General features: G+C 48.1%; 1 protein-coding gene across 1 annotated transcript in view; it reads left to right on the top strand.

The window, feature by feature from the left end:
* LOC126417028 (CD151 antigen-like) overlaps nucleotides 1–13,121 on the top strand; it is a 212,838-nt gene that overhangs the window by 61,046 nt on the left and 138,671 nt on the right. Inside the window, exon 2 of the mRNA XM_050084919.1 lies at nucleotides 1,770–1,955. Coding sequence (XP_049940876.1) covers nucleotides 1,770–1,955 — 186 coding nt within the window. The remainder of the gene's footprint in view (nucleotides 1–1,769; nucleotides 1,956–13,121) is intronic.

Below are 13,121 nucleotides of genomic sequence, written 5' to 3' on the forward strand. Positions count from 1 at the left end.
ATGGTGCACTAGGGAGATTCGAAGTCGGATCACCCGATTTGCAGTCCAACACCAGAACCACACAGCCACGACGCCGTGGTTCTTCGGAGTCGCTTAATGTTACATACACTACTGGCCATTATAATTGCTACACCACGAAGATGACGTGCTACAGACGCGAAATTTAACCGACAGAAAGAAGAGGCTGTGATATGCAAATGATTAGCTTTTCAGAGCATTCACACGAGGTTCGCGCCGGTGGCGACACCTACAACGTGCTGACATGGGGAAAGTTTACAACCAATTTCTCATACACAAACAGCAGTTGACCGGCGTTGCCTGGTGAAACGTTGTCGTGATGCCTCGTGTAAGGAGGAGAAATGCATACCATCACGTTTCCGACTTTGGTAAAGGTCGGATTGTAGCCTATCGCGATTGCAGTTTATCGTACCGAGACATTGCTGCTCGCGTTGGTCGAGATCCAATGACTGTTAGCAGAATATGGAATCAGTGGGTTCAGGAGGGTAATATGGAACGCCGTGCTGGATCACAACGGCCTCGTAACACTAGCAGTCGAGATGACAGGCGTCTTATCCGCATGGCTGTAACACATCGTGCAGCCACGTCTCGGTCCATGAGTCAACATATGGGGACGTTTGCAAGACAACAACCATCTGCACGAACAGTTAGACGACGTTTGCAGCAGCACGGACTATCAGCTCGGAGACCATGGCTGCGGTTACCCTTGACGTTGCATCACAGGCAGGAGCGCCTGCGATTGTGTACTCAACGACGAACCTGGGTGCACAATTCGCAAAACATCATTTTTTCGGATGAATCCAGGTTCTGTTTAGAGCATCATGGTGGTCGTATCCGTGTTCGGCGACATCGCGGTGCACGCACATTGGAAGCGTGTATTCATGATCGCCGTACTGGCGTATCACTCGGCGTGATGGTGTGGGGTGCCACTGGTTACACGTTTCGGTCACCTCATGTTCGCAGTGACGGCACTTTGAACAGTGGACGTTACATTTCAGATGTGTTACGACCCGTGGCTCTACCTTTCATTCGATCCCTGCGAAACCCTACATTTCTGCAGGATAATGCACGACCGCATGTTGCAGGTCCTGCACGGGCCTCTCTGGATTCAGAAAATGTTCGACTGCTGCCCTGGCCAGCATATTCCCCAGATCTCTCACCAATTGAAAACGTCTGGTCAATGGTGGCCGAGCAACTGGCTCGTCACAATACGCCAGTCAGTACTCCTGATGAACTGTGGTATCGTGTTGGAGCTGCATGGGCAGCTGTACCTGTACACGCCATCCAAGCTGTGTTTGACTCAATGCCCAGGCGTATCAAGGCCGTTATTATGGCCAGAGGTGGATGTTCTGGGTACTGATTTCTCAGGATCTATGCACCCAAACTGCGTGAAAATGTAAACACATGTCAGTTCTAGTATAATATATTTGTCCTATGAATACTCGTTTATCATCTGCATTTCTTCTTGGTGTAGGAATTTTAATGGGCAGTAGTGTATCTTGAGCTTGAACCGATCTCTGTTTCTGGTTTGCATCTTTTTTTCACAGTTCAGTACACCTTGTTCTCGTTTTCACGCACGATTTGAGTTCAGTTTTTGACGGGCTATCCACTGAGCCGTTTTACCACTACATCTGAGGGAAGTGCTGCAGGGGAATTTCCCTCGTTACCTGTACTTTGTGTGCAGGGCCACGTTACAATTACAGTGGAGCGCACAGTGTTAGTGTGTGTGTGTGTGTGCTTTGGTGCCGCAGTACTTCGCGCTGCTGTTCGCGCTGCTGCTGTCGGAGCTGTCGCTGTCTGTGGCGGCGCTGCTGGCGCGGCGGCACGTGTCGGCCGACCTGCAGCAGCGTCTGCAGCGCCAGCTCGCGCAGCGCTACGGCCTCGAGTCGCAGGCCAACGGCGGCTTCACGCAGGCCGTCGACGTCATGCAGTACAAGGTAGGTCCACCTGCCGCCGCAGCGGCTGCAGCGGCAGCTCGCGCAGCGCTACGGCCTCGAGTCGCAGGCCAACGGCGGCTTCACGCAGCCCATCGACGTCATGCAGTACACGGTAGGTCCACCTGCCGCTGCAGCGGCTGCAGTGGCAGCTCGCGCAGCTTTACGGCCTCCAGTCGCAGGCCAATGGCAGCTTCACGCAGGCCGTCGACGTCATGCAGTACAAGGTAGGCCTGCCTTCAGGCGCAGCGGCTGCAGCGCCAGCTCGCGCAGCACTACAGCCTCGAGTCGCAGGCCAACGGAGGCTTCACGCAGGCCGTCGACGTCATGCAGTACATGGTAGGTCCACCTGTCGCCGCAGCGGCTGCAGCGGCAGCTCGCGCAGCGCTACGGCCTCGAGTCGCAGGCCAACGGCGGCTTCACGCAGCCCATCGACGTCATGCAGTACACGGTAGGTCCACCTGCCGCTGCAGTGGCAGCTCGCGCAGCTTTACGGCCTCCAGTAGCAGGCCAATGGCAGCTTCACGCAGGCCGTCGACGTCATGCAGTACAAGGTAGGCCTGCCTTCAGGCGCAGCGGCTGCAGCGCCAGCTCGCGCAGCACTACAGCCTCGAGTCGCAGGCCAACGGAGGCTTCACGCAGGCCGTCGACGTCATGCAGTACATGGTAGGTCCACCTGCCGCCGCAGCGGCTGCAGCGGCAGCTCGCGCAGCGCTACGGCCTCGAGTCGCAGGCCAACGGCGGCTTCACGCAGGCCATCGACGTCATGTAGTACGAGGTAGGCCCACCTGATGCCGCAGCGGCTGCAGCAGCAGCCTGCGCAGCGCTACAGCCTCGAGTCGCAGGCCAACGGCGGCTTCACGTAGCCCATCGACGTCATGCAGTACACGGTAGGTCCACCTGCCGCTGCAGCGGCTGCAGTGGCAGCTCGCGCAGCGCTACAGCCTCCAGTCGCAGGCCAATGGCAGCTTCACGCAGGCCGTCGACGTCATGCAGTACAAGGTAGGCCTGCCTTCAGGCGCAGCGGCTGCAGCGCCAGCTCACGCAGCACTACAGCTTCGAGTCGCAGGCCAACGGAGGCTTCACGCAGGCCGTCGATGTCATGCAGTACAAGGTAGGCCTACGCGCCGTCGGTGCTCCGCGCTTTGCCACTGGTGGAGCTTTCCACATCAGCAGGTCTCACCGATCTAGAGACGTGCACACCTACAGTTCTCTACTCACTGTCAAAGCGGTAGGGGGATCAAAACAAAATGTCCAGACACTCTGTGACCAAAATGGTACTGAAACACTCTAGATTGTCGCACACATGACAAAATGGTACATATCGAAATAGATGACAGGGGGATAGAGAAACAACTGAAATCGCTCAAAAGAGAAATAGCCACTGGACCTGATGGGATACCAGTTCGATTTTACACAGAGAACGCGAAGGAACTTGCCCCCCTTCTTGCAGCGGTGTACTGTAGGTCTCTATAAGTGCTTAGCGTTTCAAAGGATTGGAAAAGGGCACAGATCATCCCCATTTTCAAGAAGGGGACGTCGAACAGATGTGCAGAACTATAGACCTATATCTCTAACAACGATCAGTTGTAGAATTTTGGAACACGTATTATGTTCGAGTATAATGATTTTTCTGGGGACTAGAAATCTACTTTGTAGAAATCAGCATGGGTTTCAAAAAAGACGATCGTGTGAAACCCAGCTCGCGCTATTCGTCCACGAGACTCAGAGGGCCATAGACACGGGTCCCAGGTAGATCCTGTGTTTCTTAACTTCCGCAAGGCGTTTGATACAGTTCCCCACAGTCGTTTAATGAACAAAGTAAGAGCATATGGATTATCAGACCAATTGTGTGATTGGATTGAAGAGATCCTAGATAACAGAACACAGCATGTTATTCTCAATGGAGAGAAGTCTTCCGAAGTAAGAGTGATTTCAGGTGTGCCGCAGGGGAGTGTTGTAGGACTGTTGCTATTCACAATATGTATAAATGTCCTTGTGGATAACATCGGAAGTTCACTGAGGTCTTTTGCGGATGATGCTGTAGTATATCGAGGGGTTGTAACAATGGAAAATTGTACTGAAATGCAGGAGGATCTGCAGCGAATTGACGCATGGTGCAGGGACTGGCAATTGAATCTCAATGTAGACAAGTGTAATGTGCTGGGAATACACAGAAAGACAGATCCTTTATCATTTAGCTACAATATAGCAGATCACCAACTGGAAGCAGCTAATTCCATAAATTGTCTGGGAGTGCGCATTAGGAGTGATTTAAAATGGAATGATCATATAAAGTTGATCGTCGGTAAATCAGATGCCAGAGTGCGATTCATTGGAAGAATCCAAAGGAAATACAATCCGAAAACAAAGGAAGTAGGTTACAGTACACTTGTTCGCCCACTGTTCGAATATTGCTCATTGATGTGGGATCTGTACCAGATAGGGTTGATAGAAGAGATAGACAAGATCGAACGGAGAGCAGCGCACTTCGTTTCAGGAGCATTTAGTAATCGCGAAAGCGTTACAGAGATGATAGATAAACTCCAGTGGAAGACTCTGCAGGAGAGACGCTCAGTAGCTCGGTACAGGCTTTTGTTGAAGATTCGAGAACATACCTTCACCGAGGAGTCAAGCATTATATTGCTGCCTCCTACGTATATCTCACGAAGAGACCATGAGGATAAAATCAGAGAGATTAGAGCCCATACAGAGGCATACCGACAATCTTTCTTTCCACGAACAATACGAGACTGGAATAGAAGGGAGAACCGACAGAGGTACTCAAGGTACCCTGCGCCACATACCGTCAGGTGGCTTGTGGAGTGTGGATGTAGATATAGATGTCGATGCACGTCTTACTAGGGGACCGCGTCTACTTGTCATCACCGATTTCGTCCAAATTTCTTATATATGCAGGTTTTGGCCAGTTACGAAAGTGATAGAAGTGGGAGATCCAGATGACCGAACATTCAGAAAAAAATAGCATTTTTGGTGCAGGTGCCTATGTTAACTTCGTTCATACCCAGCGGTCGGCACAGCGAAAGGAGTAAAGAACGGCAACCAGAACGCCGTTGATTTGAGTTCCTGAGCAGAGTTGTATTCATTATTTTTTTCAATTTACACGTTACTTACACTGGAAATAAATAGAAAATAATGCTCAAAATATTGTATTTCTTAGATTTTCATATAATCCATGCGAAGGAAAGGCAAAGAAAATTCCGGATTCCAAATACGAGGGTGAGCCAAATGAAAACCTTAAATTTGTAATAACAAATCTAAATTTCGCGCCCTTATCCTATAAGTTGGTAAGCGTGCTGCAGACAGCGTGCAGAATGGCCTGTAGGTGGCAGCATAGTGCAGATGCACACACACACAGTCGCAGTATGAGTATAAAGATGGCCGCCCCACTTGCGACTTGCACCACGGAAGAACAGCGTTCTGTTATTCGGTTTTTGCGTCGTGAAGGTGTGAGACCTATTGAAATTCATCGACAAATGCCGGTTCAGTACGGTGATGCATGTTTGTCACAGCAGCAAGTCAACGAATGGAGTAGGAATGGTGACTTCAGTGGGAGATGCTCCTCGTCCAGGTCAGGCACAACGAGTTGTGACTCCACAGAACAAGCCATAGTGAAGGAAAACCGCCGACTGACACTGAATGACATTGCAGCATGTTTACAGATTAGTCATGTATCAGCACACCACATTGTGCATGATGTGCTACAATTTCACAAAGTGTCTGGAAGATGTGTGCCACGGCAGCTGACTCCTGAAATGAGAGAACGACGTGTTGATGCTTGTGAAGAACTTCTTCGGCACTTTGAACGAGAAGGTGATGGCTTCCTTGCAAGAATCGTTACTGGGGACGAAACCTGGGTTCACTTCCACCAACCGGAAACGAAGAGAGCGAGCAAGGAATGGCGCCATTTCTCATCACCAAAACCAAAGAAGTTTCGAACAGAACCATCAGCAGAGAAGGCTATGCTGACTCTCTTTTGGAACGAAAAAGGCGTCCTTTTGGAGCATACCATGCCTAGAGGGACCACTGTCACCAGTGCATCATACAGAGATCTCCTAAAAAGTCATCTGCGGCCTGCAATCAATCAAAGCGACGTGGATTGCTGTCAGCAGGTGTCCTTTTGCAACATGACAATGCAAGGCCCCACATTGCCCGTGCAACAGTTCCAACAATCACAGACCTGCATTTTGAGTGTTTTCCTCATCTACGATACTCACCAGAACTCGCCCCAAGTCATTTCCATATGTTTGGACCACTAAAAGACACAATGGGAGGAAACACGTTCTGATGAAGAGGTACGCCACGCGGTGCGTTAGTGGGTGCACGGACTACCAAAAGAATTTTTTTCTAAAGGAATTTATGCACTTTGTAAGCGCTAGAGGACTTGCATTGAGCGTGCGGGAGATTATGTTGAAAAGTGATACAGCTTTGTACACTTCTGCACAATAAATAATATTTAAAAAATATTTAAGGTTTTCATTTGATTCACCCTCGTAAATTCCCAGGGAGGTATTGTAAGGCACACATGAGAACTTCGTATATAGCACTATGTACTTTTATTAGTTCACAGATGATTATTTATACATGAGGACGTGATACCCATCGTGACAAGAGGAAGCAGTAATTTTCGGGAATCTTGCACACATTATGAACGCTGCGTTTTTATAGTTGCGTAGTTGTTTGAAGGTATCTATAGAAAAACAAAATTGTTTACACTCAGATAAGGTTCTTTCCCATCGCGCAGTTTGGCAGTGAACCATGTGTAACGCATTATTTACCCCAGTATTGGCAAGGATAGCTGTCCATGTACAGTGGAATGTAATTTGATGCAACCATCTAGGCAAGCGATTTCTTTTCCTGTGTCCATGAGATTAGGAGCAGTTCTGAAGCTTGTTGACGAAAATATTCACCAGGCAATAAAAAAGGACATCGCAGAGTTGCACTAGCGGAGTGCTTTTGAGGGGAATCATACGTTGCATATTTATCTGCAAACCCAAATTTTCATTTGCCTTTTCTTTTGAGGTTTTTTGTTAACATTTTAATAAATACAATACATTCAGTAGTATTTAGGATTATTTACAGTGCAGTGCAGGTAAGGTACAAATTAAAATAAAAGAATTAAAAAATTGTTTTTCGTATTGACTCGAATCCACACCCCTCTAATTACTGTTCTGTAATATTCCCACTGTGGTAACTGCTGGCAAGAAACGAGGTTGACATAAACAGCTAATGCCTCGCCCGACCCGCGCCAAAAATGCTGTATTTTTGTAGTAGCTTGTCCATCTGGTGCTCCCACTTCTCTTTAATTTTAGACAAGCCTCGTATATATCATAAATCTCGGAAAGACCGGTGGAGACGACAGGGCCCGATCTGCTTGTTAGACTAAGAAAATTGTAACTGTCTCTCTCTTTCTGAAGTTTACACATTGCATCGCCTATACTCCTGCTAACTGTATCCGCTCTTGAGATCAAGACTCCAAAACCCGTCCCAGTCCGCAACCCAACATCACTACTACTCCTGTTACAGTAGCTTCCAGTTACCGACATTCCCAAATCCAACGTCAGCCACCCTCCCCCACCCCCATTCATACTCACAACCATGCTTTCAAATCACATTTAATCTATGAAGAGTACAACGTAGTTGTATTCTAATCCGTCGTGACCTGCCAATTGCGAGGGATACACGAGCTTCCCTTATTAGATGGACAAGATAGAGATATTTCTCAAAAATTTCCGTTCCGCTAATACTTTATGGTCCAGGGATGACTGATATTTGATAATATTCTAGTACAATTGCGTGCAAAACTTACGGACGAAAGTAAGTTTCGCACGATGTGTCACTGTCAAGTAATATAGCTCGATGAAACTTGGAGCATACGTTGAAAGAATTGCTGCAGTATAGCACATGAGGAACTGAAAGAGACGAGCAATGAAACCAACAGAAATGACACTTTTATTTAAGAACATTAATTACATTAATTTTAATAATCAGCAGCCTCAGTAGCACCGTTTATCTAGAATTTACCTAGGTTTCAGTCGGGATAACCCAGCCTTCTTCAGAATAACAGTAACTACCGTTTATCCATAGTGGACATCGTCATGCTAAAACTACAAATCCATAAATTATCGTCAGACTGTAAAAACGTATCTGAAACTGCGTCGGACCCACTTCGCGACCGCGATGCGGCACACACGAGCGCTGTACTGGAACTCATACTTCGCGGTCGCGAAGTGGGTCCGACGCAGTTGCAGATACGTTTTTACAGTCTGACGATAATTTATGGATTTGTAGTTTTAGCATGACGATGTCCACTATGGACAAACGGTAGTTACTGTTATTCTGAAGAAGGTTGGGTTTTCCCGACTGAAACCTAGGTAAATTCTAGGTATACGGTGCAAGTGAGGCTGTGGATTATTAAAATTAAAATATTAATACTGTTGCTGAGAGGGCCGCGAAATGTTGAAAACATTAATTACCCTCAAATCACCACAGTTCGTGATGGTCCCCTAGACATTACAAAAGGCGGGACGTGGTTCTTAACAGCATTTGTGGTCACCACGAACGGCTGCAGTGTGCTTCCATGCTGGCTGCAAGGTTGGTGAGCATTTATTGTGGTACGGCGTTCCATTCCTTCAAAAATGGCTCAAATGGCTCTGAGCACTATGCGACTTAACTTCTGAGGTCATCAGTCGCCTAGAACTTAGAACTAATTAAACCTAACTAACCTAAGGACATCACACACATCCATGCCCGAGGCAGGATTCGAACCTGCGACCGTAGCGGGCGGTCGGTTCCAGACTGCAGCGCCTAGAACCGCACGGCCATTCCGGCCGGCCCATTCCTTCACCAGTGCAGTACACAACTGCTGGATGGCCGATAGTGCATGTGGACATCTCGCCAATGCCTCACACATGTGCTCCATGCGATTCAAGTCTGGGGAACGGGCAGGCCAGTGAATTCAGCAAATAACCTCTCGTTCCAAGAGCTGCTCCAGCTGTGCCCTTCGATGCGGTCGCGCACTGTCGTCCATAAGAATGAAGTTAATACCGAATGCACCTCTGAAAAGAAGCACATGGGCAGGGCGTGCAGTGTCACACTAACGTTGACCAGTGGGTGGACCGAGTTCAAAGATCTGGAGGTCAGGATGGCCATGCAACATCGTTCCTCCCCACACCGTAATAGCTGAACCATCAATACACCATGTTCAACAGTATTCCTAGACACGACTTCATTTTTTATGGATGATAATGCGCAAACGCGTAGACCAGTGCAGGTATAACAGCTCTTGAAAGAAGAGGACCATCGTCAAATGGACTGGCCTGCTCCTTCCTCCGACTTAAATTCTACTGTGTCCAGACTAAGCGCCTGCAGCTCTCGCTTCCCGCGAAGCAGACCGGTACAGCGGGCCCCGGACTGAGTAGGGGTCATCCTGGCCGGTCGTCCCGGAAACAGACGCTTCCCAGAGACCACCAGGAGGCGTCCACGGCGCCGCAAGAGGTCGCTACACCCGCGAACCTATTTCTTTCCGCTCGACACGTGACTGCAAATAGAGCCAGCCATATCCATGCGCCAAGCAGTATTTAGGCTGGCGCAGGAGCTAGGAGAGGACCCCTCCCGGATGATGAGCTTCGCCCTGACATCTACCCTTCCTACCAACTCTAACCCCATCTTCCTGCCTTCTCCTCAGGGCTCCCTCTCCTCCCCCTCCCTCCTCCTTAGCGGCTTCCCCCTCCTACTCCCCCTACATCTCTTGTGCCCCCTTCCAGTGTCTCTGCACTCCCTCCTGCCCTGTCTTCCCTCTTCGTCTCCTGCCCCACGTGTCTCCTGCCTCTTCGTGTACCCACTGCTGCCCCTCCTCTCTTCATCCCGCCGCTTCCCCTGCTGCCCCTTGCTCACCCCTCCTTTTCCATCCTCTCTGCCCTTTCCCTCGGCAGGTCACGCCTGGCAGTTTTCTTCTTCGTAGTGTGTGTTCCAAGTGGGTTTTAAGTGTGTTGTTCCGGAGTGTGCATGTACATTCAGTGTCTTCTCAGAGTTTTGAAGAATCGCCAACTGTGTTTTTTTAACTTTCTGGTGAATTTTTTTAACTGTCCTCCATGAACGTCTCTGTGTTAGTCTATATTTTGTACCTCCATTTTCTCCCATTATTCTGTTTTAAGTTCCCCTTTATCGCCTTCTGTATGTACCATTTTATTCTTATTTTAAGTTCATGTCACTCGGCTGAAGAGCGGCGGATTGTGCCGCTGACAGCCCTCCCCTGGCCATATGGGGCAGGGGAATGAAATCACAATAAAGAAAAAAAAATAAATAAACCTGGAGAGGCGGTTCACGCCGAGCCATCCCACTGGTGTCATCATAGCCGCTGCGTCATCGTCCACCGCCGCTAGCGTACCAGAGCCATCCACGCAGGGCTTCGACTCGTCCTCGGACTCAGGTGACGGCAACGTGGACTCCGCGCCGCTCTTCACGAGACATCCGGGGCTTGGTTTGGTGAAGCTGTATGGTTACTACAGACAGTTTATGTTTGGAAGAATCTCCGATTTAGTTACTGGTAGGCTTGGAGGATCAGTCCTACCTGACGAAAATTGTTTTGTAAATTTTGAAGAAAGACTTTAGTTTAAATAAAACCGCTACAACTCACACTCTGAGATTTTCCTACCCGCGGACGGCGGATATATTAAATTCAGTGGAGCACGTCTGGGATGCGTTGAGGAGACGCTCTCTAGCACGCCCACACACACCAACGACCATCTAGCATTTATCAATTTCGCTGGTGGAGGATGAAACCCTCCACGATGAGAACTCCTTGGCAGCATTGTGACTTGTTCACGTCGGTAGCTGCGCGGTCAGCACGGCGAATTGCTAACCGATGCACCCGTGTTTGATTCCCGGCCGAGTCGGAGTTTTTAACCGCTCGGGGACTGGGTATTGATTTGCAGTGAACGCGTAGTGTGTCGTGGGGCGATGACTCTGTTTTTAAAATAATTGAAAGGCCACGATCGCTTCAATATCGTTTACTAGATGACCGGTTACAGCACTCTGAAGGTGCCATCATCAGATCTGAAACGTGGATTAACATTTATAAAACCCTATGGACATCGTGGCACATGAGGCAGAGCATCTGATAAAAATCACTGTCACAACCAATAGAAAATATTAAAAATACTCCTCTCATGGTCGTTGTTTCCATAAAATATAAAACTGAAGTCACCACATGAAACTACCACTGCCTGTGATTTCAGTTTTATATTTTATGGAAAGAACGACCATGAAAGCAGTTTATTTTTTTTTTATCGGTTGTGACAATGATTTTCATCAGATGCTCTGCCTCATGTTGGCACATGAGGCACAAATCTAATTTTAATCCGCGTTTCAGATCCGATGACGGCACCTTCAGAGTGCTGAAACCGGTCATCTAGTAAACGATATGAAGCGGTCGTGGCTTTTCAATTATTTTAAATACTAGGTATGTTGTCCTTTGGTTTGTATCGTCGGAAATGAGGCTCCACTGATGAAACGACTATACGGACACGTCCCGGAAGACTATAAATTAAAAGGAAGAAAGAAAAAAATCCCTTGAGACCAGCGTGGTAGCGAGTTGCACAGCTTTCATTGCCGTCCATGGGAATCTCACACCCTATTAAGAATTATGTTCCACATTTCGCCGGCCGATGTGGCCGAGCGGTTCTAGGCGCTACAGTCTGGAACCGCGCGACCGCTACGGTCGCAGGTTCGAATCCTGCCTCGGGCATGGATGTGTGTGATGTCCTTAGGTTAGTTAGGTTTAAGTAGTTCTAAGTTCTAGGCGACTGATGACCTTAGAAGTTAGGTCGCATAGTACTCAGAGCCATTTAAACCATTTTTCGTGTCCTGTAATTTTAGTGATACCTACCGTATCTTGCAACGAATAAAGTAATTCCTCTCTTCCAGTGTTATTGAATACAGAATAAGATACGTTTCTCTTCTATTATGGATTTTAATGAACAGTTTATGCACTGACGTTATGACGGAAATTCTATAAAATGACATGATGCTATGTGTCGAAGTAAGATCTGATGATTACGATACCGAAATCCATCATATGAAATGGCGAATAAAAAAATGTATCTTTCGGCGACCAAGAAAATTGCATTCTTTAATGCCAAACGTGGTCGCAGTCGCCATGAAAGACTTATTTGTATGCAGTGACGAAAGATTACTTCAGTGGGCTACCAGGGACATGTCAAATATTTTTACGTTAGCACTGCCTTCTGGTAATGTGCGCCCTGAAATTCAGTGACACAATACAAAAGGAGAACGAGCGCCCGCCCACAGAGGCTCCCTGTACAAAAAAACTACATGCGAAACATTGCCAACTGCAGCTGCTCGCCCTGGGAATCACTTTAAGCAGGGCCTGAACCGAGTGAAAATGACATAGTATGCCGCAAAGCGGAGTAATAAAGGGGCAGCTCACCTCATGGAAGCGGTTCAGATGTCGACGCACCAGCGGCGGGCGGCCAAGTAACTTAACTATGGACTGCGAGGGAAAACAGCTGGATCCTGGTGGCTTTATAGACTCGCGTTTCGAAGTGTCCGTTCACCGAAACCCCCACCACTTGGCTTCAGGTACCAACACAAGGGGAACTGACTTGTAAGAACCGCCCCCGACTGTTCTAAAGTCTAAGCCAATGACGAGGATCCCCTACAATCAGCAAAACATGGCCAAGCAATGTTGAAGGCAGCAGAGGGGCATAGGATTCTGTTCTCTCGGCGACGGGCAGTCGGAACTGTAGAGCATCCCTCCGCCTAACGGCTGAAATTGGCGCCATTTTTACCAGCCGAAGGTTTCTGAGGTAGATTCTCTGCCCTTATTCGCACCACAACAGCACTACTGCCCATTCAAATAAATGCGCTGACAATGTCGCACACATTGTGCAACGATAGTATAAGTAGTGGAGAATTTAGCATAGTGACTAGCTTCTCTGGTAATTTAATGTCTTTAACTGGCCAATTCATTCAGATATTTAAGCAATAACGTGTCAGAAAGAGGACGATAGCTGCTCTTTCGCAAACGTTTTCGGAAAGAACCGTGAAGTCGACGGAAGACAGTGCTAACCTACGAGAATGTAGTTTTGACTTATTGTTTGCTATGTTTTTGGCTATTTCTATAAA

This window comes from Schistocerca serialis, chromosome 8, assembly GCF_023864345.2.
Source record: "Schistocerca serialis cubense isolate TAMUIC-IGC-003099 chromosome 8, iqSchSeri2.2, whole genome shotgun sequence".
Classification (NCBI taxonomy): domain Eukaryota; kingdom Metazoa; phylum Arthropoda; class Insecta; order Orthoptera; family Acrididae; genus Schistocerca; species Schistocerca serialis.